This window comes from Cimex lectularius, unplaced genomic scaffold, assembly GCF_000648675.2.
Source record: "Cimex lectularius strain Harlan isolate CLEC.00 unplaced genomic scaffold, Clec_2.1 scaffold144, whole genome shotgun sequence".
NCBI lineage: Eukaryota > Metazoa > Arthropoda > Insecta > Hemiptera > Cimicidae > Cimex > Cimex lectularius.
This window is the reverse complement of record NW_019392700.1, coordinates 671,049-696,027: the sequence shown is the minus strand read 5'-3', so window position 1 is coordinate 696,027 and position 24,979 is coordinate 671,049. Positions and strand designations below refer to the sequence as shown.

General features: G+C 34.2%; 3 protein-coding genes across 3 annotated transcripts in view; 1 reads left to right on the top strand and 2 right to left on the bottom strand.

Moving 5' to 3' along the window:
• Window positions 1-1,394, top strand: part of LOC106668456 (ABC transporter G family member 20-like) — a 42,813-nt gene extending 41,419 nt beyond the window's left edge. The window contains exons 15-16 of the mRNA XM_014397248.2: window positions 3-1,065; window positions 1,136-1,394. Coding sequence (XP_014252734.1) covers window positions 3-217 — 215 coding nt within the window. The 3' untranslated portion in view covers window positions 218-1,065; window positions 1,136-1,394. The remainder of the gene's footprint in view (window positions 1-2; window positions 1,066-1,135) is intronic.
• On the bottom strand, window positions 666-10,882 carry LOC106668457 (protein THEM6). The gene is made up of 3 exons (XM_014397249.2): window positions 10,695-10,882; window positions 1,117-1,331; window positions 666-1,056 (listed from the first exon to the last, which is right to left on the bottom strand). The coding sequence occupies exons 1-3, from the start codon at window positions 10,834-10,836 to the stop codon at window positions 814-816; spliced, it is 600 nt and encodes a 199-aa protein (XP_014252735.1). The 5' UTR covers window positions 10,837-10,882; the 3' UTR covers window positions 666-813.
• A 5,353-nt stretch (window positions 10,883-16,235) lies between these two features.
• LOC106668390 lies at window positions 16,236-24,606 on the bottom strand. The gene is made up of 7 exons (XM_024226097.1): window positions 24,529-24,606; window positions 18,731-18,871; window positions 18,534-18,678; window positions 18,356-18,473; window positions 18,179-18,288; window positions 17,916-18,122; window positions 16,236-17,789 (listed from the first exon to the last, which is right to left on the bottom strand). Exons 1-7 carry the CDS (start codon window positions 24,564-24,566, stop codon window positions 16,620-16,622), a joined length of 1,929 nt encoding a protein of 642 aa, XP_024081865.1. The 5' UTR covers window positions 24,567-24,606; the 3' UTR covers window positions 16,236-16,619.
• Between the last annotated feature and the right edge of the window lie 373 nt (window positions 24,607-24,979).

The window sequence follows — 24,979 nt, the reverse complement described above, 5'->3', positions numbered from 1 at the left end:
AGGAGTCATGTGGCCAATTGAAGGCATGCACGCCTCGCTAAAGCCGATCACATACTTCCTACCACTGACTTATCCTACAAATTCAATGAGGGCCATGATGGGCAGAGGGTGGGACATGACGCAGTCCACTGTATATTTAGGATTCGTCTCAAACATAGTATGGACTTTGATTTTCCTCTCGACGAGTATACTAATACTGAAATTCAAGAAAGCTTGAAATTTGTTCCAATCAGTATCAAACAAATCAACTGTGATCATAAATATTTTGTAAATATTTACTTGGGTGTTTTACCTTTGTAAAACAATATATGTAGTTGTATAATTTTATAACTGTTTAAATGTTTTTAATTTATGTGATCTAGATTACAAAAATGTTGTTTATGCAAACATTGAACTGTTAATCATAAGTACAAAGATCTGGTATGTTTTAAAAGTACTGTTTAATCTAGCGTTTTAATATTGATATTTTCTATAGAATTTGATATTTAATTTTGTAAATATGTCTGATAAAAGAAAAATGAAAAAAAAGAATGAATGAGCTATGAAAAAATTAAAAATAAGGGCAAAAAAGATGTCAAGAATTACTTGAAATCATTAAAAAATAATTTTAATAATGTTACACAAATGTTTATATAATTGAATAACACATCCATTTATAAATTTAATCATTGCTACTAAAAACTTCTATTTTATGTTTTATAATATAATAAAAAGGGGAGGTATTCATTAAGAACATGATTGTTTAAAAAAAAGCTTTAAATAAAAACATAAACATCTGCCTTAAAAATAAATGAATTTTCAAAAAATTATTCATCAATCAGTCTTTTTGCTGGAGGCATCGCTTTTCAATTTTTCGCTGGATGCTTCCATGCTCTTGATCCAGAAGTCCAAATCTTTGGTAAGCTCAGGCCTTGGGCCAGCTTCGAGTGCTTCCATGACTTCGTCAACCGGGGCTTCTTTCATGGTCGCCTTACTGAGTACAATCGCTCGGATGAAGTCGTCATTGGTGACAAATTTGTGCTCCAAGTAGACCGATCGGTCCTCCCAGTATATCATCTGTGAACGGTAATATTTTATAATGACAAATAAAACCAACAAATGTAGTAATTTACTCACTTTAGTCTCTATCCTGTAGAAGGTGAAGATCGGTATTACCTTCCTGTACCTGATATTCGTAGCGGCCTGCAAAGCATCAGTCTTCCTCTTTACCATCTCCTCATAAAGACCGGTTCTATCATAGAAGTGAAATCTAGCAAAATCCAAATCTCTAACAAATCGGGCATTGTTCATATGCTTGAACACGAGATCCAAATCTTGGGTGAAGCAGAAACCTAGAAGTTTTGTAAAATTAATTAATGGAAGCAAATAAATGTTAACAAAAGTGAACCATCAAACTGTTTTATATATTATTTGTGATCCAATTTTTATTGCATTTGCACAATTTGTACATCAATAAAATATAACATTTTACTATAAGGCCTAAACTATCTCTGTGAACAATATCAGAGATGATCTATTGACATCTCTGATCATCATAGTCTTCCTGTTTTATTTGTTTCGTTTATACATTTATTAACAAAATAACACACAGACCTACTCATTGAGACACAAAATGCCAAAATCTATCTGGCAGACCCATGCCAACGAAAATAAGCAGATCTGGGAAATTAGAGCCTGTTCAACTTGCATTGACCTCACAATGTTTCTTTTTTTAACCAATTAAAGTTTACATGGAATCATATCAACAATCCTTTGATCCACAACAACAATGATTCCTTTAATAAATATTTGAAACATTTGAATTAGTCTGAAAATTTTGAACTGACTAGAGGAAAAATTGCAATATGTGAATTCTGTGTAGGTACTGGAAATTGTCAAATCTGCAGATCTTAAACATAATGTAAACTTTTTATCCAAATTCTGTTACTGCTACTTTTGAACCATGTTTATGGGTTTTTAATTATTTTTACTGAAGCTTAGGTCCAGGGGTGTTGGTGGCTGCGATGGTTAAGGTATCAACCAGACTCATGTGCAATTTCAGCGCCATGAATTCGAACCCAACATACTTGCAAATAGGATTCATTAAAAAAAAAAAAAAAAAAAAAACACCCCAGGAGTTAATATGACTTGCGATCCCCAGTAAGAAAGGCAATCTCTCATGGTTGATCACATGAATTTTGATGGTTTTAACAAGATTTTTAGTACCTAAAAAATAAATGATATGGAAATTATTTAGTTCAAGTTGAAAATTTACAATGTGATTCAAATTATTTAAAATTAGTAAAACATACCCTGTTTTTTTAGGACTGTTGAATCATTAGTTGGAGGGGAAGAGTGCTGATTGCATCACTAGGAAGAACTAACTTACTAACATTGCAATCTGATAATTTCCTTTAGCTTGCACGTTTTAATTTTGTTCATTTTAACAAAACTCAATATAAAATTGTTTAATTAAATTTAAGGCTTCGCTGCCATGTGCCAAAGATTTTATTGTGAGATTTACTCCTGTGGTCTGCGGGGTAATAAACCTATTTGATAGTTACCCATCATACAGGTGTGCTTAACCTTGTTGATCTTTATTAGTTAAGATGCGTTTTGGCTTTTCGCCATCTTCAGTTGGTTTGGGTGAGTTCTGTGAAATGCTGAAGATGACGAATAGCCAAAACTCCTGAACTAACACAAATTAGCTAAGATAGGCAGATCAGGATGGTAGGTAATTATCAAATAATAGAAACTTTATTGTGAGATTTCCTCTGTGGTCTGTGGGTCTTTTTGTAAGCTAAAGAACGTGTGTATCTTTTGGGGGTGAAGGGTTGTGTGACAAAAAGGGGTGATGGTGGGAATCGAACCCATGACTGCAGGGTCTACAAGCCGAGTGTCTATCATGCTAACGTCTCTGCTACCTTGATTATTGTGTGATAGTTATCCATCCCCAGATTAGGGTAACTATCAAACAATAGCAACTTTATTGATGTGACCGTACTTCAGTGACAGTTGCAAAAATTATGTTGGAACATAATTGATGTTTAAGGATCAACATATGACCATATTCAAATATGTTAATAACAACAATCAATATAATACACTTAATATGCAAATAATGGAAGAAATGAATCCATAGTAGTTTATAAAATTGATCAGTCTGAGAAAAGACTTTCGAATGAAGTTTATGTTAAAATCATTGGAAATTAGTACATAATCGGTCAGTTATTTTGAAATTGCAAAACCAGATGAAAGCAATTTGAGGAAAGTGGTGCTAGAAATATCTTTTTAAAGGGACTTTATATTCTTTTTAAAATCCCAGATGTGTAGCGATGGAATCAAGAATCGGTAGTCATTTGAATATAATGGGATTTTATTTTTAGAACTTTTCTCAGTTATTTTCCAAACGTTACAACTCTCGGAGCGGTAGTCCTTGAACCCCACTGGAAAATTACCCAGGGATTATTTTGAAATGAAACCAACGCTTTTTGTATGGCCGTGTTGCTATTATTGCCGTGTTCCAAAAATACACTTGATGAATACCATCCGATTCCCCGCCGGGTTTAAATTCCCAGGGGGATTCGCGAGACACATCTGATGAAATGCGATTCGTGCCACGCGATACGTGTTCATCACAAAAGCGGAAGTGGATCGGAACAGTCTCTCGGACACAAAAGGTTGAAGTACACAAAAGGCAAACTAAAAAGAGCACAAGGGAGGAGACACTTTAATCAACTGTCTGTAGAAGCATGTATTGAAATTTGAAAAATAGTCTCCTAGACAATAAAAATCTTGTCATTAAAACGAAAAACACTCTGTACTAGAAGACCTTGAGACCTTGGCAGAGGCGTCTTAAGCCTGAACGAGCAGGGTCGGTACTGTATGAAAAATAGGCTAATTTGTACAGATAATCCAGACGGAATCAAAAACGCATCACTCCTGCCAGTTAAGGATAAGTACAAAAGGAAGAGATAAAAAAAATACATTTTAACAAACAATAAGTATGAATATAAAAACTTTTCCTGTTTGTCAACGATACAATGCCTTTTTAATAATCCGTTGATAAAATATGGTCATTGTTTTCATTTAAGCTAGTCACGATTGTATGAATTAATTTTTGTCTATTCATTCTTCACCAAAGCTGATTTTTAAAAATACTTTTAGTTTGTAATATTGAAATGATGATAGTAATAGGGTGATAGTAATAAAAAATGATCGATTTCCTTTTTTTTGAAATTGTAATCGCCTGTTTTCTGCTGCCGAAACAACCCGTTTGGGCAATTTGATGAAGAGCATGTTCTCTGCGAACGGACAGTGTGCAGACGGTTCCAGAAATTTGATCTGCTGACGTCAACCTCGGGAGGAAAGAGGGTTCTGGACAAAAATCATCATTCAATGGGGAAACTCTGCGGGATGCTGTTGAAGCAGACCCAACGAAAAGTACTCGGGAATCTGCAAGAGAGCTTGGAGTATTCCAATCCACTATAAATCTTGGACTGCAGAATCTGGGAAAAGTGAACCGCTTATTAAAAGTGGTTCATGAGTTGACCATTTACCAGGCACGACGTCGTGTAGAAATTTGTCAATTTCTTTTGAAAAACTCAAATGATCTTCGGTTCATTAAAAGTAAATGTAAGTACTTGCGATGAAAAGTGTATATATTGGAGAAACTCCAAGACCAAGAAAGAACGGCTAAACTGCAATCAGCCTGCTCTACCCAGTCGTTAAACAAGGACAATTCTACAAAAAGACAATGCTGTCTGTATTTTGGAATTACGAAGGCATAATTCTGTACGATTTCATTCTAGAAGGTCGAACCATTGATTCAAAACTTTATTGTGAGCAGTTAGAAAAAATGTATAATGTTTTTACCCAGCGTTACCCAGGATTGGTAAATCGAAATCGTGTTTTGTTTCAACAAGATAACGCCCGACCGCACACTTCTCGCTACACGAATAAAAAATTACAGACTTTGATGGAATCCTCACTCTGCTTACAAACCAGACTTAGCTCCTTCCGACTACAATCTGTTCCGGTCAATGGCTCATTATCTTCAAGGGAAAACTCTGGATGAGGTTCAAAATGGAGTTGTAGAATTCTTCCGTTCATAACCCAAAGGGTGGTATTGTGAAGGAATCTAGAACCTGGCCTCGAGATGGCAACAAACCATAGAACACAACTGTACATACTTTGAATATTTAAAAAAAAAAACAAAAAAAAACTGCCCAAATAAAATTATTTTTAAATTAGCAAGAAAAACGGTAATTTTTTATGCTTCACACTATTAGAAATCATATCATATCATCAATATGCACGTTTTTAATCTTTGTGATAATACACTTAGTAATAAAAGTCTCCGAGCACCTTCAGTGAAATAGAAGAAAACTTTTTAATAAATTAAAAATAATAACTGGCTGAATTGATTAACAACACAATGTCTTGCAACTATTGATTTGTCTGGAAAATAATGCAGGTTTATGATTATAGAATAAAAACAATTAAATAAATGATTTTAAACAACTTTTATTAATTAAAATACCCTCCATCATACTCAATATACTTCTTCCAACATGATGGCAACTTTCAGACTTTATTATTAACTAATTCTGTAAACGATTTTCTAACGACTTTTGATCAATACATTTTTTATGTTGTAAAACGTCGCCCAGGTGCCGGAAAAAAAATGGTAGTCGGTAGGCGAGAGGTCTGGAGAATAAGGTGGGTGAGGCAGAACCTCATAACCAAGATACAACAGAATCTAGTTTTCATCACAAGTAACAATTCTATCCAGAAAAGGTTCGTTTCTGTTTCGGCAAAGAAGTGTTGCGCAAATTCATAACGATGATTTTTTTTGGCAGTCGTTTAATGCATGAGGAACCACCCTTCCAATTGCCGTAAGGTGGTCTGCGATGGTCGATTTCCAAACTGAAAGATTCACTGCAAGTTCTTGAACGGTTGTTCTGGGATGCCAAGCTCGCAGAACATCATTATCTAGGGAAGAAATCATTCCACGATATTCTTTGACTTCAAAGCTAAAGTCTCCTTCTCGATATTTTTTAAATTTAGCTTTCTCACAGTTTAAGCAATCCTATGTGCATATGTTAATCAGCTTGGAATACAATTCATATGGGATCATCTAGAAAGCACCCCGCATAATTCCTGAAAATTGCATAAGAATCCGAACTTGTTAGGGTAGTCCAGGAGGGCAACAATGATAGTAGTAATGAAGGATTATTTGAATATTTGAAGGTAATATAAAAACATTTTTCCTTGTAGAAACGGTCTTGGAGGTTCGAGAATTCCTAACAGCCCGATTCGTATTTGAAGGTTTAAAAGTAAAATGTCTCATTTTGTTAATTGGAAGTAAAGAAATGCAGCATTAAACATTCTGAACTTCGTTCACGCTTAACATTGGCCTTGCCTCTCCCTCCTTATACCCTTAATGACCCGTCTACGCCATTTTTTCAAGAATGGTACTTTAGAAAACTACAATGATGTGAAATTAGGATGAAACACAATATCTTATATTCTAAAGATTAAAAAGCATATACATTTTTTTTTTAAATTGAATACTATTGTTTTTACATTTGCATTAATTTCAGTTACATTATTTTTGCCCTTTAACTTTGTACTGTCACTGAGAAAATGTTTTTATTTATATTCATTAATGAATAATTTCCTTTACAGCTGCAGTTATTTATTCGTTACAAATTGCTTGTTTGGTTGTCGTAAATATTTATGCTATAATTCGACTAGCAGGGTCGTTAAATGGTCCCATTTGTGATTTAGTTCGGTTTGTTGTGTACTGCAAATTCTTTCTAATGACTTCGAAAGATGTGTTGCTGATTTTCACTCTGTGTCTGAGATAGCTCAAGTCCAGAATTTCGTGATGGAACGAAAGTTTTTTTTTAAACTATAAATTTGTCTTAATATCAATAATTTTCATTGCGACAATTATTGTTTGTCCGCTAATTATGCTTTTAATACAACATCTGAATAGAAATGGCTGGTTTTTTATTAGAACCAGTAAAAATTCATTTTTTAAAGCTTAAAAATATGACATACGTGGAAAGTAATCTTGCAAATGGTGGCCAAGAAGTAAGGAATAAAAGGAAGGACTTGTTATGACCACCCTTCCTCGTAATATAGGATGCAATCGATATCCTACTGTGATCGGTTCGATCAATACTGATTATCATAATCATTGTACAGATGTGAAAGATAAACAGTCGATCTGCTGAACTATATTTTATATCTATATTTGAAATATTTGTCTGTTTTAAAGTTCAATTTTTAAGATTAGTAAACTGTGTTGATTATTAATTTATAAAGTAAATGGTAACGGAATTTAACTTGTTTTATATGAAGGACGTGTAAAATTTAAGAAAATGTTTTCCAAACAGTTCTCAACTTTCATTTTACTCAGGATTAACAGAACTTTCTACTTATAATGAAAAATAACAGAACTGCAGAATAAATTTAATAAATATACCCAATTGAAGAGTTAAATTAACAATAAAGATTTTTTAAAATTTGTCTTTCTACCGTAAATAAAATTGTCGACTGGCAGGATAAATTTGTCATCAAGCGTGTATTTTCAGTAAAATTCCGTTTGATCTAAAATTAGTTGGATCCGATTTCGTTCAGTTTATCTCCGAACACTTTTCTATGGGTTTTAACGTTTTGTCACTGTGCTAAACCAGCAGAGAATATTAATATTATGATCATGTGATGATTATAAAACTTGTGGGAAATAAAGAAAAACAGGACGAGTATAACATTAATATCGAGTTAATTTTGTACTAAACAAAACACGTTTCATAACACTTAAAATTAATACATTTTGAACTTTTCTCTTACCTCGTCCTGTTTTCCTTCAGCCCTGAAGCCTGGCTTTACCCAAGAGACCCAAAAATAAATTACCTGCAGGACTGGAGAATCAGTCCGGAGTCAGACCTCAATGCGTCCAGCAAAAGAAGTTAGGCTCCAAGGACTACCAACAGCTAGGACGCTAGATCATTTCTTCTCCAAGGCATGTAGTGCTAGATCCAAACCCAGCCACACTCTCATTCATTCTTAAACACATTCTTTCTTATTTACTTACCATTCATTCAGTTAAGGTGGTGGAGTAGTCAATATTCCTCTATCAACCCTTTATACCTATTATATAACTAACCTAATGTTGGGGTACTCATTATTACGTAATCATCCCTTTCACACTTCACGTTCACGTTAATAAATACAGTCACTTTCAAAACACGCTGGGGAGACAAAACTATATTAGAAATTATGAATGGTGGAGTGAGTGCGGTATTCAATCCTTTTAAAAAGATAGTTCCTACTTACAGTAAGTTGTTTTCAACGATACGGATTTCGAGCTTATAGCTCATCATCAGATTGAAATTTGGGCTCCTTCAACCTGAGGATGAGCTGTAAGCTCGAAATTCGAATCGTGGAAAACAACTTACTGTGAGTAGAACTATCTTTTTAAAAGGATCAAAATTATCTTTACTATAAAGGGTATCCTTTTTAGATGGCCCGGCTGAATTTCTTTTGAACCAATGACGATATAAAAAAAAAGTTTTTGATATTTTATTAGACTAGCTTTAAACTTTTACCTTATTTTTGGGGAAAAATTATAAAGGGTTCCTCAGGACAGTTCAAATTCAAAATTTCAAATACGACCCTATAAATCCTGCCATCATTTTAAAGGTTTATTCTTCTCTTCTTTCTTCTTGGTTGTTCGCTTGTTTTAAGATCTTTTTTGGTGTTTTTTCAGGAACTTACGACCATTTCAAAAATCCTTTTATTATATCGATATCGATTTCGATATGAAGAGGGGAGGCTGGTGCCCCCAGTTTAAAGGGTTTTTTCCGCTGAAAACAATGGATTTTAAAATGTCCAAGTTATGGCAAAAAGTTTTTAAAAAAACAGTCATTTGGTTTGCTATTTATCAATCACATTTCATGTACGAACTGCCTGCCTTGCGTAAAGCTGCAAAGATTTGCTTTTTTTTAACCACTCTTCACCGGTTCTCAGAGCGTAAGTGTCAGAGGAGATGGGTTGATGCATTTTCTATTCTTTGCCGCAGTTCTTCAACAAACAGCATTTCTACACGCTTTCTATATGGAGCCAATGAAATGTACTCACACAATTAGTTGGTCACATCGAGCAACCTTTATCTGCGTGACGTACACTATCACGGGCTTCGGCCCAAAAGGAAGAATCAGTTTGCCAATCTCGCACGGACTATCCTTAATCAAGTGAGGATGACCCTTCATCTAGTCAAGTCCTCCGAGGGCTATTTATCGACAGTGCTCTTGCTACGCAATATTCCTCCATCACACCCTAACAAATTATATTACTAACCTAATTGAGGGAGGATGGGGGACTCAATATAAGACGACGACGCCATCGACCCGCTCACATTACACATTCACGCTAATAAATACATTCCCTACCTACATCTATAGGGAGCCCTAGTTGGGGTTATTGCATCCCTCAATTAGGTGGGACACATGGAGTAACATTTCTCTATATGCCGGACCCATAAGCGTTTTAACTTTGTTAGAACAATAATGAATATTTTACAATTAAAACATGTTAGCCAGAATCAAAAACAGGCGAGTAAACATGAAAAAACCCTGCGAAATAATTTCAAATTATTTTAAAAACCGTTCCAATTTGTATAATTTTATATTAAAACAGTATATTACAATACAATAATACAATACAAGTAAAAATATTACAATACAAATGGCATTAATCCATGTTTTTACCCAAACAATTTTCTACGGGTTTTAAGTATTTTCCGTATTATTAGTTCAACTTATAAAGTATTATTGAGTATTATAAAAGTATGACCTTGTCATCTAGATTCTTATGTCCCTAATAAATAAAAAATGAAGACATTATACTAACCAATGTGCATATATTTCTGTTCTTATTTAAAGCAAGGCTTTTAAAGCTTTAAAGCATCACTTAACTTTTTTTGTTAATTTTTAAGCGTTTTCGTTCTATTAACGTATTTTTACGTTTTGTGTTATATTGAGAAAATTTAAACTTTTGATGTAAACTTCATTTTAATCTAAAGCTTCGACGTTTATCCCTGGATACCTTTTTGTTGCATTTTAAATTTTATCACCTTGCTAAATCAGTCTAGAAATCCCTAAAGTTTGATCATGTTATCCTGGATCTGAAACTGCTAAATGAAGCAAACATTAAAACTAGAAGAACCTGAAAAATCCCAAAAATAGTAGTGCATTTAGATGATTTCTTTAATAAAATCAGTTTTGAATTTTGAAAATTTCATCTTTAGGTTGTCACTGAACTGATTTTAAGCATTTTCATTTCGTGGAAAACCATCTCTATACTATTTATAATCTATTGCGTCAAATGAAGAGATCTTTCCTTAAATCTAATTAAAATATTTATGAATATTACACTTTTCATTTTGAAAATTAAATTTTAAATTTTTCAGTTATTGAAAATTTAAGTCCTTTTTAGGTGGTAGAATTTGACCCAATTTGCAAACCCCTAACTCTGTAATGACTGACAAATACAGAGTTGAACAACAAATAACAAAAACCCCTAACTTTATTGACATACGTTATTCATTTAAAAATAACTTATGAAATATTTAATTAATTTGAAATTATAGTGAAAGTATAGAATAATACGTGTTTGCTTAACGATATATCGCTCGTACTTACCGTAGAGGGTCAAGGTGTCGGTGACTTTGAACTTCTTCTGGAAGAGACGGCCGAAGAAGATCGTCGAAACGATCCTCAGATAGTAGAAGACGTCGAAAGTGCATAGCAGGAGCAAAAGAAGGACGAGGACGAGGCAAGCCATGGCGTTGGGCACGGCTGGAACTTCTGACCGGATCTGGAAGTTGTTGAAGTGGGAGAGACTCGATAGCCGCGGAGGGGATCGACCAACGCGGACGTGGCACCAAGTGCGTTCACCCTCCCAGGTGAAGACGTATCCATTCTATCGTGGATCAGCCATTTATTAGGGCACCTTCATGGTTGTCAAACCGTCCATTCCGCCTGTCAATTCTCCCTTTGTACTTCTATTGCTGTCGATACCGGAATATCGACAATGATTACAATGCACCTATAATGTGTATGATCTATTTGCTTTTTTACCAAATGAATAACATATGACAATAAGGTACAGAGTTAGGGGTTACCAAATTGGGTCAGATCCTACCATCTATGAAGGACTTAAATACTCAATAACCCTAAAAAATTTAAAAATGAAAACCTAAACTACACTGATGGACAAAATGAATGCACGACCGTTAAATTTTAACGTATTCATATTTTGAATACCAAAAATAGGTTTGGTTGTAAAAATAAGACATCTAAAAAGAAAATGTTTACTACACCAATAAAATTGAAAAAAAAAATGTGCACCTTTTGATACCAGTATTTCCACCTCTGACACCAATCACGTCTCTCAAACTTCTTTACATTCTTCGAAAAGATTTCTGAGGCATTCTTTCCAAATCATCAAGAACAGCCATTTCCACCGTTTCTAAGGTCTTAAGACCTGGGATTTGTCGTCGTACGTGTCGCTTAAGTTGGTCTCAAATATTTGCGATTGAGTTCAAATGTTGACATTCCAACTGACTGTCAATTCCAGCGTCATTCACATAGTCATCATCAATACGTGCTCTATGACATTGGACCTGGCATAATCCTTCATTAGCAACCGAGTGGGGAGCAAATGGCACCATATGTTTTTAATTCTGTCTTGTAAGTACCTCTGTGATGGTTCTACCATAACTACCAATTTGGTACGGGCGTCCAAGGAAATGACACACCAGAACATCAATGATCCGCCGTGGAATGCCATCTGAGGTTTAATACCAAGTATTTCCATCCCAAACGCCTTTGCATTCCTTGGAAAAGATTTCTGATGGAATGAAAATCCTGAGGCATTCTTTCCCAAGTATCAAGAACAGCCATTTCCAACTCTTCTAGGGTGTAAGACCTGGGTTTCGCTGTCGTACTCGTCGCTTAAGTTGGTCTCAAATGCGTTCGATTGGGTTCATGTGTGTACTTCGAGCTGGCCACAATAAGCACTCAATTCCATCCTCATTCAGATAGTCATTCACAATACGTGCTGCCTGGGTCCTGGCATCTCCATTAGCAAGAATCTCTCGCTGATGTGGGGGCAAATGGCATTACATTTTCTTCGGTATGTCTCGTAAGTACCGCTGTGAAATTAGAGATCTTCCTCGCACAACAACCAATTCGGTGCGGGCGTCCAAGGAAATGCCATCCCAGAACATCAACGACCCACCGTGGAATGCCACATGAGGAACCATACAGCATAGGGCGTACCTTTCTCCTGAGCATCTACTTAAGAAATTACGCCCATCTGAAGATTTGAGGCAAACTCTTACCTCATCTGTGAAAAGAATTCGTCACCAATCTTCCAATGTTCAATTCATATTTTCCCGTGCGATTTGAAGCCTGGCCATTTTCTTAGCTGTGGTGAGAAGAGGTCCACGAGCCGTGGCAGGTCCCTGAGGTTATTTTTATTGAGCCTACTTCTTACAGTCCTGAGAGAAATCGAAACATTTTGGAATTGTCTTATCAGATTTCTTTTTTTATTTCCCGTAATGCTGCAGCTTCTTAGAGCCTGATGACGAATGAATCTATCGTCTCTCATGACTGTAGACCTAGATCGACCGTGCCCTGGCCTTCCAATGTGAAGCCCTGTTTCTCTGAAGTGCCGAATAAACCTTCTAATTGTACAGTATCAGTCTCCCGGCGACTTCGTACTGGCTGTATCCTTTCTCAATGTTATGACCCTGACACTATCGTACTCACTCACATGCCTAACTGGAGCCATTGAAAATGGTTTAAGAATAAGAATATGTAATACCAAATGAAGTAAAAAGATAAAATGAAAGCACTCTTTAGGCATAGCAGAATGGAAGAGCACAATGCTACTACGTCTTGTATAAATGGGATTAATCTGTGCAAAAGTAAACTTACCTTATTACCTAATTAACCTAATTTATATACAGGGTATCAACTTCTATAGTCCACTCATTTATTCGAAAACAGCTAAGTTTAGCAAAAAATGGACTTATTCAAACCTCAAGTTAATTTTGGCTAAGAATCGCGTGGTGGTAACAGATTTAACGTAACTTTCTCATCTAGCTGGGAAATGACACTAACTTCGCTATTTTAAATGAGAATACCATATTTTTATTGTACAATTCGATTCTAAAGCTTATTTTATGGCACTTTTACTGAAAGGAAAATTTTGATAGGATCGACCAATTCTGAGTTATTCCCTACGGAAGACGCGTGGGCGGTATGCTGCTTTTAACAAGATAGCCCTCCCGGTTTATTTCGAAAACGATTAACTCTAGCACAAAATGGTTTTATACAAACCCCAAATTAATTTTTTGTTACTAAAAGAATACCCCCTCACGCGTCTTCCGTCGGGCATAACTCAGAAACGGTCGATCCTATCAAAATTTTCCTTTCAGTAAAAGTACCATAAAATAAGCTCTAGAATCGCATTTCCCTAGAAGAGAAAGTTATGTTACATCTGTTACCACCACGCGATTCCTAGCCAAAATTAAATAGTTGTTTGTAGACCATTTTTAGTTGAAGTTAATCGTTTCCGAATTAAATGGGTTGAGTGTAGAAGTTGATACACCCTGTATATTGTATTATAATATATAACAATAAATATATATCATTACATTACTTTATATCATTATATCATTACATTAATTAGGTAACCTAATTACCTGTAAACAATGGATTTAATTTTAAAATAAATAAATTGAGTGGTGTGTTAATTTTGTCCATCAGTGTAGAATGAAGTTAAAAAAAGGAAATGGTAACATTTCTTAAATTGTTCGAAGGATGGCACTTTGTAAGGAGAAAATAGTAGCCAATAAAAAATTGTTCATAGGATATGTTTTGCATTTCAATTTGTACCATTTGAAATCAAAATTAACTCAAAGATTGGAATCAGCAATTTTGCTGATTATTCCTTCATCCATTCATTAAAAAAAGTGAATACCTAAATAACTATTAACATACTTTTAAACTAGCAAACTAGAGCATAAGTTTTTATTCCTTGGGGAAGTCTGCAAAATAATAAATTTATAGTACAGTTGTTTAGCCTCACTGTTATTTATAACCAAAATAATTTAAAATATAAATTATGTTTTACATAGATTTTACATGTAACAACAAACCAAAGTTAGATATAAAGACAAAAGGTTAAATTTTTAGATAAAAGGAGAGAAGGAGAGAAGTGAGTAAAAATAAAAAGGAAAAATATTTAAAAAAAGGCAAGTAAGTGGGAAAGAGTAAATGAGAAAGCAAAAACAAAAGATATGCATAAGTTAATGATAAGATAGATATAGCGTATGAGAAATGAAGGAGAAAAGTGAGTGAGTGTGACAGAGAGAAAGAGAGAGAGAGAGAGAGAGTGAGATGTGCAGGAGAGAGTGAAAGAGAGAGAAAAAGGAAAAGAGAGAGGGAGATTGAGATCGAGAGTGATATATAACAACAATTGTAACAATGTAAGCTTGAAACACATCTTTATTAAAGAATGTAATGAATATATTGAACTTTAATTTATGAATAAATAAGCTTGAATGAAATCCTTTGAATTGTTTGATATATATTGGCATGTTGACATGATAGTAAAGCAAATATTTTAATACAAATCTATTATAATTGCACAGCTATAAAATGGCTTAATAGTTGAAATTTTGATTTTTTAAATACAAATCTATTATAATTGCACAGTTATAAAATGGCTTAACGGTTGAAATTTTGATTTTTTAAATGTATCTTGCAATTACTGCTCTCAAATGTATACTTGCATAAATTTTTCATATTAAAGCAGTAGCAACTAAAGCAGTTATGACAGTAGCAACTAAATTTGCTTTCTTCTGCAAGAACAGACATTAATCCGGAGTGTTCTTATTGGTTACTAACTGGCAAGTAAAGATGGACCCCAGTAAATAACCCACTGCCGGTTCAACAATTTAAATAATAGATTTTAGCACATCAGTACTTTTTTCAATTTCAACTTAATTATTATTATTTATTTTTAAGGACGTTTTAACGGCTAAGGTCATTTTACGCCCTAACAACCAAACCTTCTATCTGAGGTTAGCTTCTGAGTGCTATAAAGCTCTGACTCCAAACATTCACTCATAAACTAATTTATCCTATTGTCATCCAAAGCTTTAATTTATCCTTTTAAAATTCTTAATTTGGAAGGCCAAATGTATGCAAAAATCCCATTTTAAGTTACATATTAAATTTATTCCTGTTTTTTAAATTAGAATTTTGAATTTTTGTTCCATAATTTAAACATTTCCCATAATATGGCTAATAATAATAATAATAATAATAATAATAATAATGGAGTTAGACTAGCAACAGTCTCAGCATGAGTGTAGGAAATTATTTTTAGATTTGTTCTCAGAATGCATACATACATATGTGTATACTGTAAATTTTAAAGATGTATTTAATGGTCAAAGAACTTTTAGAAATTAGCAAAATAAAAGGTTTATTCACTAACGGAGGATAAACAAAACTGTGGTAAACAAGCCTCAATCTGACTAGCTGACACTGGAATGGAAAAAGTTAAGGAGAACACAATATTTTTCAACAAATAATAATTCATAATGTGAAAATGATTAATAAAATGAGCAGGGCTTTGATAAGGTAAAAATATTGCATACACGATCTACAAGGCATTTTCTCAGACATCATTTATTTCAGCAATATTAACAGATTTTAGATATAGCTAATAAGGGACTGTACGGCAAAAGAAAGGCATATTCACACAAAACAAAATAATATATTTTAAATAAAAAACAATCGACTGGCAAGATTCTATTATTCATAAGGATCTAGAACCTATAGAAACTGAATGCAAACAAAGATAGCACAATGAGATCAAAGAACAAGTTAATTGCTGGATGCATAAAAAAAGGTGGAAAGAAGTTAAATTATATATTTTTTGTTTAATAAATATATGAATTTTATATGCTATCATAAATGTTGTTCAAAGTAAATGTAACACCTGCTTTATAAAAATTCAAAAAAACAATAATCTTACTGTTAAAAAAAGTCCCCATTGTTTGATAAAAATCTATAGATCTATAGAAAAATAAATTTAAAATATATTGCAGCTTTTCTTGGTTTTGTTATTTAATTTGTTAAATATTTCTGTAAGCTTTGCATATTTCAAAATCATTTTCCTAATTTTAAACTAGTTTTCTTTTTCAAAACTAAGACAGAATTGAATTGAAATTGTTCATAAAAGCTTGAATTATTCATTGTACGAAAGAAGGATGATTAAAATTTTTATCCAGTTATTTTGTAAATGCTTGCTTATCTGATTTCTAAAAGCTCTGCCTATGTTAAAACTTTTATATTTCAGTTTTTGTTAAACGTTTATAAAATTACTTTAAAAACAGTAAAATATTAGTTTCAAATATAAGTTTCATGTTATTATTAGTATACTACATTAGATGCATAAAAGACATAAATAGTAGAAAACTTTTATGTTAAATGTGTTATGTGTCAATTAATTTTGTAAATATTTTTGTTTTACCTATGAATAAATTAAATTTTAGTTCCAGTGTCTTTTGAAAACAACGAAGAAGAACTGAGTTTAGTTATTTGGGTTGAGACTCCTTTTTTAAATTGAGGAAGGTCAATTTTAAATTTGTCAATTACCATCTCCATTATATTCTGTTTGAGATCGAACATTATGAAAATGAATGCACCTTGAAGTCCATTAAGAATGATGAAAGGGTACCAAAAATCTGGAATATTGGCCAGCGAAGCAACCATGCCAAAACCCCATGAGAGGCCCATGATTGTCCACAATTTGAGATAGAGCGAAAATCTAGTGTATTCCTTTCTCCCAGAAGCAGTGCCCAGTTCTGCACGGTAAGATTGTTTTTGAAAACAGCTGAGTGTGTGAATGAATAATACAGTGTTGACTAAGAGAAGAGACCAAATTGGGATATAAAAGAATATGACTAAACCGAATCTACTTGCAAACCAACAGACTCCCTGGAGATTGGCATACTGAGGGCTGTATTCTTCTGGTATCGCACTGGTAAGATCAGAAACCACAGATATCATGACCAGAACCAAAGGGACGCCCCATGCATAGATTGAATAATTGAAGTAACTCCTGGCTGCTGAATGTGATAAGTAAGAACTTGAGAATGTTCGCCAAATATCTAGGCTCATTGTGTTCATCCAGAAAAAAGAAGCGAGGAAAAAGAAATGGACCATGATAGCAATCCCTTGACAGACTATATGTGATATTTCTATAACAGGAGTTACACCGACGAGAAAAACCACCTGTGCCAGAAGTAAAGACCATGAAAGTGATTTAAGAATTTGTGCTGGCAAATTCTGCTGTTTTGGCAAGCTATAGTATATAATGTTGTGCATTGAGAGGCAAATGATTGAAATCATGAGGCAAGTCATTGTGAGATAGCCCTCGATTTGTGAAGCGATCAGGTTGTCGTATAAAATGTTGGACATGGGACACCGCTGATTCTGGTGATGGCAGGAAATGTCACGACATAACGACAAAAGCCCGTCCCAAACTTCTGGCAGCTCGCAAGAACTGAAATCCCAATTGAAATTCATAATCATTGACAAGGATGGATTTGGGTGAATGTGCGGCCATACGCGATAGTCTAGTCTGTGCCAGCATCGGATGGAGGCGGGATCTACACCATTGCAAACTGCACAGTATGAATTTTTATATATCTGAAACAAAATTTTATTATTTGACTGAGAACATTTTGTACATTATTTATGAATTAATAAACAATGCTTATTACATTATTTATAAATTATACTTTTTATAAATGTTGTTTTTATTCAACAACAAACCTTGCCATCTTGATCCTGCACTAATTGTTTGTAGCCCCTGCATTTTGATGAAACGAGCCAATTGTCCCAGGTTTTTGGACATTCACTGACAGATGGAACACATTTTCTTCTTTTAATTTTCATATTCCACTCTGTCTGGATTTTGCATGTTTCATTTCCAATCGTCCACATGTTCATCCCCGGCCAGTATTCCCCTCTATTGTTTATCTAAAAGCTAACTTTTTAAAATGTGTCGTTAATTCGGATGGTGTTAGATATCTTACATCTTCTATTGTAATGCTCTCATCTGTACACATGATCGTCATGTTCGCACCTTCCAAGTTTTTAAAATCATTGTGACAAATAGAGCAATATATATTACCATACATAATTCCTGAAAAATGAAGCCAAATTTTATCAGTTTAACTATTTATTTTTGTTAAAATTGATGTGAATAATACCTGTTTTCTTGCTATAAACTGGCACATCTAGCATGTAATGATAGTCTGTTACTCCTTTTCTTGAACATAATGTTGCCAGGACACTGTTTCTCTTGCATTCTGTCACCATAAATACAAACTATAAAAGAGAAATAATTTTAAAATTCCTTTATGTAAAAATTCTTTGAATCAAGTTCACCTCTTTGCTGGATATGTTCTTGCATGTCCAGTTGTTTTTGATTCCTTTGTATTTGTAGTCGTGATCCAACTCGTTCAGCCGGTCCTCACAGCAGTCACCATATTCAATGCACCTGTCGTCGCAGGAGCATGGATTTTCCCTATATCTGTAAATACAACATCACTATTGTGCTTTATTACTAATTCAGATAGACTTACATTTCAATCTTGGAGAAGTCATGTACACTAGCATTTTTTGAGGGCTTGGCCTGACAATGGTCTTTGGTACCACAGTTTCTCAATTTTTCATGTTGGCTGGTAGTTGTTTTTATTAATGTGAGAAATATCAAATAAATCGACCTAAAACGCAATATAAAGTAAAAATATAAAGAATAGAAAGATGTATTCAGAATTATTGAAATTGAACTGTAGAATAGTTGACCAAGTGAGAAAATCTGAAAATGTTAGCTGTATTATTTTGTCTTATATCTCCAACAATTAAAATAGACGAAGTTTGACTTGTAATAAGAAAACAACAAATAGATAACTCTTTGATAGTTCTCAAAATTATTTTTTTAGTACAAATAGGCTAAAACTAAAATGAGAAAGAAAGAAAAGAAATGTGAAATTGCATTAGATTAGTGAAATTATAATGTTAAATATTACAGTATTATGGATTTATCGTTTTGGAATTTGCAATATTCCAACAAATCAGACAATAATAGGACGCATGGTTACTTGAAACAGTTTTATTTTTATTTTTTTGCAAAATGATAATTTATGCTTGGAACTATAAATTTTTTCAAATAAAAGCTATCACCTTCCAACATTGGCCTTATTCTCTGGACTTTGGACATTATTGTTTAATTTCAATGACTTGTGAAATCGTCCTTGTCTTACTTCTACTCATTATTGAAGAGGAACAGTGCTTTCCCACAACAACTCCACCACTACTGCGATTTTAAGGTATGAGATTAAAACATAGTGGGATAAAGAAATTTTGTTTTACTTAGCATAAATGCTTTGTTTAAACGGTATTTAATTCGCCGAGGAATGAACAAAATTTTATTAGAGGTCTGCAACAATGTTTTGGATCCGATTAATGCCGGCAAGAATCAAAGCGATATTAGGCGGACCCATTCTAATCAAAATGTTTTTAAGAATACTAATTTTATAATTAATAAAATATTCCTGCTTAAAATGTGATTTCAACAAATTGCGAGATGTCTTCATACCTGCAGAAATTTGCATTTACACAATCGGTTGAATAATTTTCAAATCACCAGTTCTGTGAGAAGGTAAAAGTAGAAAATTAAGTAGGGAAGAGAAGTAAGAAATAAAGATTTTATGGTGACAATAACGCAAGCTCGTTAAACTAATTAATTGCCGAGCAATAAACTGCGGTCAATTTTCCCTATCTTCCATATATGACGACTGAAGGTCATAACTTGTTTACTTTTCCAGCCCACGCTGGAATGACGGTCGTTCAGCATCGACTTTCTCCTCGGACAATTGCTGAATTGGTTGGACAATTGGTTTTATTCGGGGAAAAAATTTTACGTCATAATCAGTAGACCCAACGATTTTCGACTAGGAAGCCAAGCCGGAGATCGTTACAAACCGAGCCGTTCGAACAATTTTTTATTATTCTCCAATTCAAGCTGGGAAGAAGTTTCAAAACCCTGTGAGAATGGCAATGAGGCGGTGCGATTAATAACAGAAAATTCGCCTCTTCCACTTTTATTACGTGTCAGAGAGTGCACTTTCTAAAAGAGAATTACACAGCGAACCATCCGATCACTCATCACCTTTAATTCTTTTTTAAAAAAATTTCTTTTTTTATCAAATTTAATTAATGCTTGTGAGTACAGTTAAGGAATGATCAGATAATGAACAAATTTTCGTCAATAAACAGACCACCAGCAAAACTACATCACCAATAATTTCGTAATAATATTATAACTGTATGGCAATATTATAACTGTACAAAACATTATTAATGGCGTAAATAATATGGCAAGATTAAAGGCACTAGTAAAATCAACCAAAAACGGCATGGAAAAGGTTGTAAAGAAAAATCAGCATTCCTTTAAAGAAATATACATATAGACAACAATGAATAAGAAAATAACAGTGGCAATTAATTGGAAGAAACTAACAGAACAACAAGCCAGTGAATGCATCCAAAATCTCCAAAACCTGGGGAAACACAACAACCTGATGATATCTTGGGTGCCAGGACACAGAGGAATTTTGGGTAACGAGAAAGCAGACAGACTGGACAGAGGAGGATTCGCATGGCCATACATAGGCCCCCGAACCTATACTCGGGATAACGAAAACAAATATAGATTATCCTCCATCGCAGAATGGATCCAAACAAAACAAAAGGAGAAGTAGACAAACTTTAGCGGTGCTAGACATAGTAAACTTATGATGAAACAACCCTCTCCAAGACTGGCAAAATCACTGCTGCAACTAGAGAGGGCTAAACTCAGAGGAGTGATAGGACTGCTAACCTGTTACTGGCATCTGAGAAAACATCTACATAATATGGGTGTATACAATAATAATCCCATCTGCAGATTATGTAATGAGGAGGAGGAAACAGCCACCCATATCATCTTCGAATGCGAAGCAACAGCTCAATGGAGATTCAACCTAACATACGAACAACTTAGGGAATGAAATTGTAGCAGCGACAGTCAATGACCTGATACTTCTAAGGGGAAGGATAGAGTCTATAGCACTGAACTAAGGAACTAGGAAGGTACAATAAGCCAGAAGGCTGCAGTGCCAGGGGAGTACAAACCCTGCTTCCTGGTATGGTATCCTTATCACCATACCATACCAACAGAACAACAAAATAATTTAATGATACCGCAACAATAAAAGCTAAGTTAGAATTAGGGTTATTAAATCAATTAGGAAGTTAAATCATATCAATATGGGAAACATTTGATAAATTTGCGATCAGAGATTCATTTTCCAAATACGACGGTTGAAGTTTGGTCAGTACCATCATTCTGATCTGTTAGACTTTTTAGCTTTAACTCAAGAAGAAATTTGGGTCGCTTTATTTTTTAATTACAATTGCAGAAGTATATGCCCAAAATTCTGGTAACTTGAGACCAGAATTAGAAAGGTTGGTTGGTTATATTGCAAGTTTGGAAATAATTAATTTCTAGGGAAGTGATATGTGATTAATCGGACCAAGACAATTGTGAAAAAGCAATTAAAACATACGTTACGTAAAACCCGTCGTGTACTAAAATAACACACGCCTGCACGCGATGCGTTACGCTCAAGAAATGTAACGTTTAGATTCAATCTGACGTAACATACCGTAAGGATCATCCCGTCGAAAGTTGTGCATAAATTGCTCGAGTGAAATTATTCGTGCTATTCTATAGACGGCCTATTATTTAATTTCTGGTCTTTTCATTGAAAATAAGGTGAGAACGACTTCCCACCATCCATCAGTGTCGACGATGGATTCGTCCCGAGTCCAACAACCTCGGAGAATTTCTATTGTCGTTTTGATATCATCCGATTCTAGAAAGTATTATGAATAGATCCCGTTGAAGAAAGTGTTTAAATATTATTCAATCGGGTACAAAATACTGATAATAAGGAGGTAATTTTGGAAAGTGATAGTATGTAAAATCATCTTTCCTCATGTCAGTTGTTTTGTTGTCAAATCTCATCCAGGTCCGCCTATTCACATGTTTTTTCAACTTCAGTGAGATGTCAGTGTAATGTCTCTGTCGTCAGTTCTGTTTATAAATCCTGTAAACAATCCAGATTTCCTGCACCTACATACAAGAAGGTATGTAAAAAACATACCTACTACTTGATACGTTAGTAAGATGTTTAACACGCACTTTTCAAATCGAATCGACAATTCTCTTTTCCTTAACATGCAGACAGACAAAGCAATCTTACAAAGCTGCTTCAAACTGTTCAATGTGACAAATGTTCAACAGCTTGTAAACCAGCCAGAAATCTAACCACAATAACAAACCACTCTTCTTTTCCCAGAAGGTTGATCGTTCTTGATCATTCTTTTTGCATGAATCGTTAAGTTCAAAATGGTTCTGGCGTTTCCACCTTAGTGGATGTCTGTATACTGTCTCTCGCACCAGTTATGGTTATAAATTCTTTTAAAAATCCCTTACATGAAAATAAAAGTAGATCAAAATGCTGATAAATGTTTAAACTGCTCAAATAAAAACTTCCCCTTAACCCTGATCTGACTAGTATGATCTCTATGCTTCGTTCAGTACAGACTGATTTCGGCCAGCGTTTCAATTTCAGTTTGATCTCGGCAAAGCCATCTTACAAAACTACTTCAAACTGTTGATAAATGGCCAACAAATATAGACAAACCAAAAAACTTGACAAACTAATTTTCTTCTCCCAGAAGTTTGCCCATTTGCGTTTGTTCGTTGTTTCATTAAGTTCAGAATGATTCTGGCATTTCGACCACAGGGGATGTCTGTGTATTGTCTCTCGCGCCATTCCTGTTTATACGTCCTGTTAAAAATCCCCTACAGCTTACAGAAGAAGACGAAATGTTGACAAATGTTTAACTTTGAGACTGCTCAAATAAAAACTTTCTCATGTTCCTAGTCTGGCTGGTATTATTTATTTATGTATCGTCCAGTATAGAATTGTTACGACTTCAGTTAGATGTCCGCGTATTGTCTTCGAGCAGTAGTTAATAGATTACATTAAACAAAGGTAGAAATTATAGTAGATGATGGGGTTTGGTCTGCGAGTTGGCGAACTCATGTTGAACCGGCACACGGGCACTACTGGGTCTGTCTTCACTCGCGGGTGAAGACAGACCCAGTAGTGCCCGCGTGCCGGTTCAACATGAAAGGTAGAAATTGCTAAATAAAACTACACCAAAAAAATTGACCTACTAATGTCGGTCAAGCTGACAAAAAAGCTAAAAGGCAACCGAGTCCAAAACAATGACAAAAAAGAAAAAAAGTCCAAACTATTATAAAGTATTCAACTCGCAGGCTGCATATCAGAGCGAGATAACTGGCGTTTCCATACTGGCTCTTAGTACTTTTAATAATTCAAGCTCATTTTCAAATTCCAAAACATTGATAGAATAGAATGAACTAAACCCCTAAAAAGAGGTCAAACAGTAGAAAAAATTTGAACAAAAATATGCGGATCGACTCCTTATTCAATTGCAAAATCTTTGTTTTCTACCGTTGTGAACATAGTGCTTACTAATTCTCTTCACTTACAAAACAATTGAAACGTAAAAAGGCAAGATTTATAAATTCAATGGACAAATTGGTATGTTATCATTTTTAACACATTAAATTTGGCCAATCCACCAGGTCAGGAAGAAAAAAAGAGAAGATATTAAGCGTTAATCAATTACCTAAGACAATTTTTATAGTTATCTCGAATATTTTCAAGAGAGTAATCAAAGGTTAGCAACTAAAATTTGAAAAAAGTTATTTATAGGTAACTTCGAATTTTTCTTAAGATATGGCTATTTGTTCGAACGGATATTACTCGTTTTAATTTTGCCTGAAAACTTATAAGAAAATACTTTGAATAATACACATCACACAGACTCATGAAGATGGCGAAATTCTCAAGCAGAGCATCACTGCGAGGATAGGCTGACCAAATGATCGGACACGACCAAATTACAGGTTGATCATTCAGAGAAATCTCAAAATTTAAAATCAGTTAAATTTAAATGGAAAAAAAGGTTACCAATAATTTTTTTGGCGAATTTAAATACTCTTTATGGGAAAAACGACCGATGTATATCCAAAATTCATATTTTGTGCCTAATTAATACTGACCAACATACCAGGTCAGTCATTTTGACACATACCATGTTGTTCATATAAACGTTGACTATACCCAGTGATTTGTTTAATGTTAAGCCGTATTTAAAGGGATTTTATCATTGAATGAGATTTGATTTATAATAATATCTTTTATCAAGCTTTGTGATTGGTTTTTTTATACGTTACCATCGTAGGAGATGATTCTGGCTCGAAGTCCAAATCATAAGTGCAAAAGCTTATGCCACTTGTTGCTTCCGACGCAAGCGCTGTTTCACCCTTTTTTGAGAGGGTTTCGGGGCAAAATGTCTATTGTTAACTAAAAAAACTGCGCGAACGATATCAAATTGAGATGAAACCGCCCCTAATTAATTTACATTTAATTAAGTCTAAGGTTAAAGCTTTTAGCTGCGTTAATTAATTGATAGGACAATCTTTAAATTGGTTTCCCTGTCACCGACTTGGCGTTGATAAGTCAAATATAATTAAATCGTGGGTTGCAAATGTAACAAAAACTTATTCTAAAATTTATATTCCACTTCGTTTTTTGTGGGTTGATCGTCTTTCCTTCAATTGATTGATTCAGACAAAGAAATAATGAATTGCTTCAATGATCTACCTAGGCATTAATGAATAAATG

Excerpts from the sequence above, each read along its gene's own strand:
- LOC106668457 (XM_014397249.2), bottom strand. The coding sequence starts at position 10,836 with ATGGCTTGCCTCGTCCTCGTCCTTCTTTTGCTCCTGCTATGCACTTTC. Across the intron at positions 1,332-10,694 it reads CGACACCTTGACCCTCTACG|GTTTCTGCTTCACCCAAGAT; the intron begins GTAAGTACGAGC and ends CAAAACTTCTAG. Across the intron at positions 1,057-1,116 it reads TCTACAGGATAGAGACTAAA|ATGATATACTGGGAGGACCG; the intron begins GTGAGTAAATTA and ends TACCGTTCACAG.
- LOC106668390 (XM_024226097.1), bottom strand. The coding sequence starts at position 24,566 with ATGATTTGGACTTCGAGCCAGAATCATCTCCTACGATG. Across the intron at positions 18,872-24,528 it reads CAGAATCATCTCCTACGATG|GTCGATTTATTTGATATTTC; the intron begins GTAACGTATAAA and ends ATTGCGTTTTAG. Across the intron at positions 17,790-17,915 it reads TGCAGGATCAAGATGGCAAG|ATATATAAAAATTCATACTG; the intron begins GTTTGTTGTTGA and ends ATTTTGTTTCAG.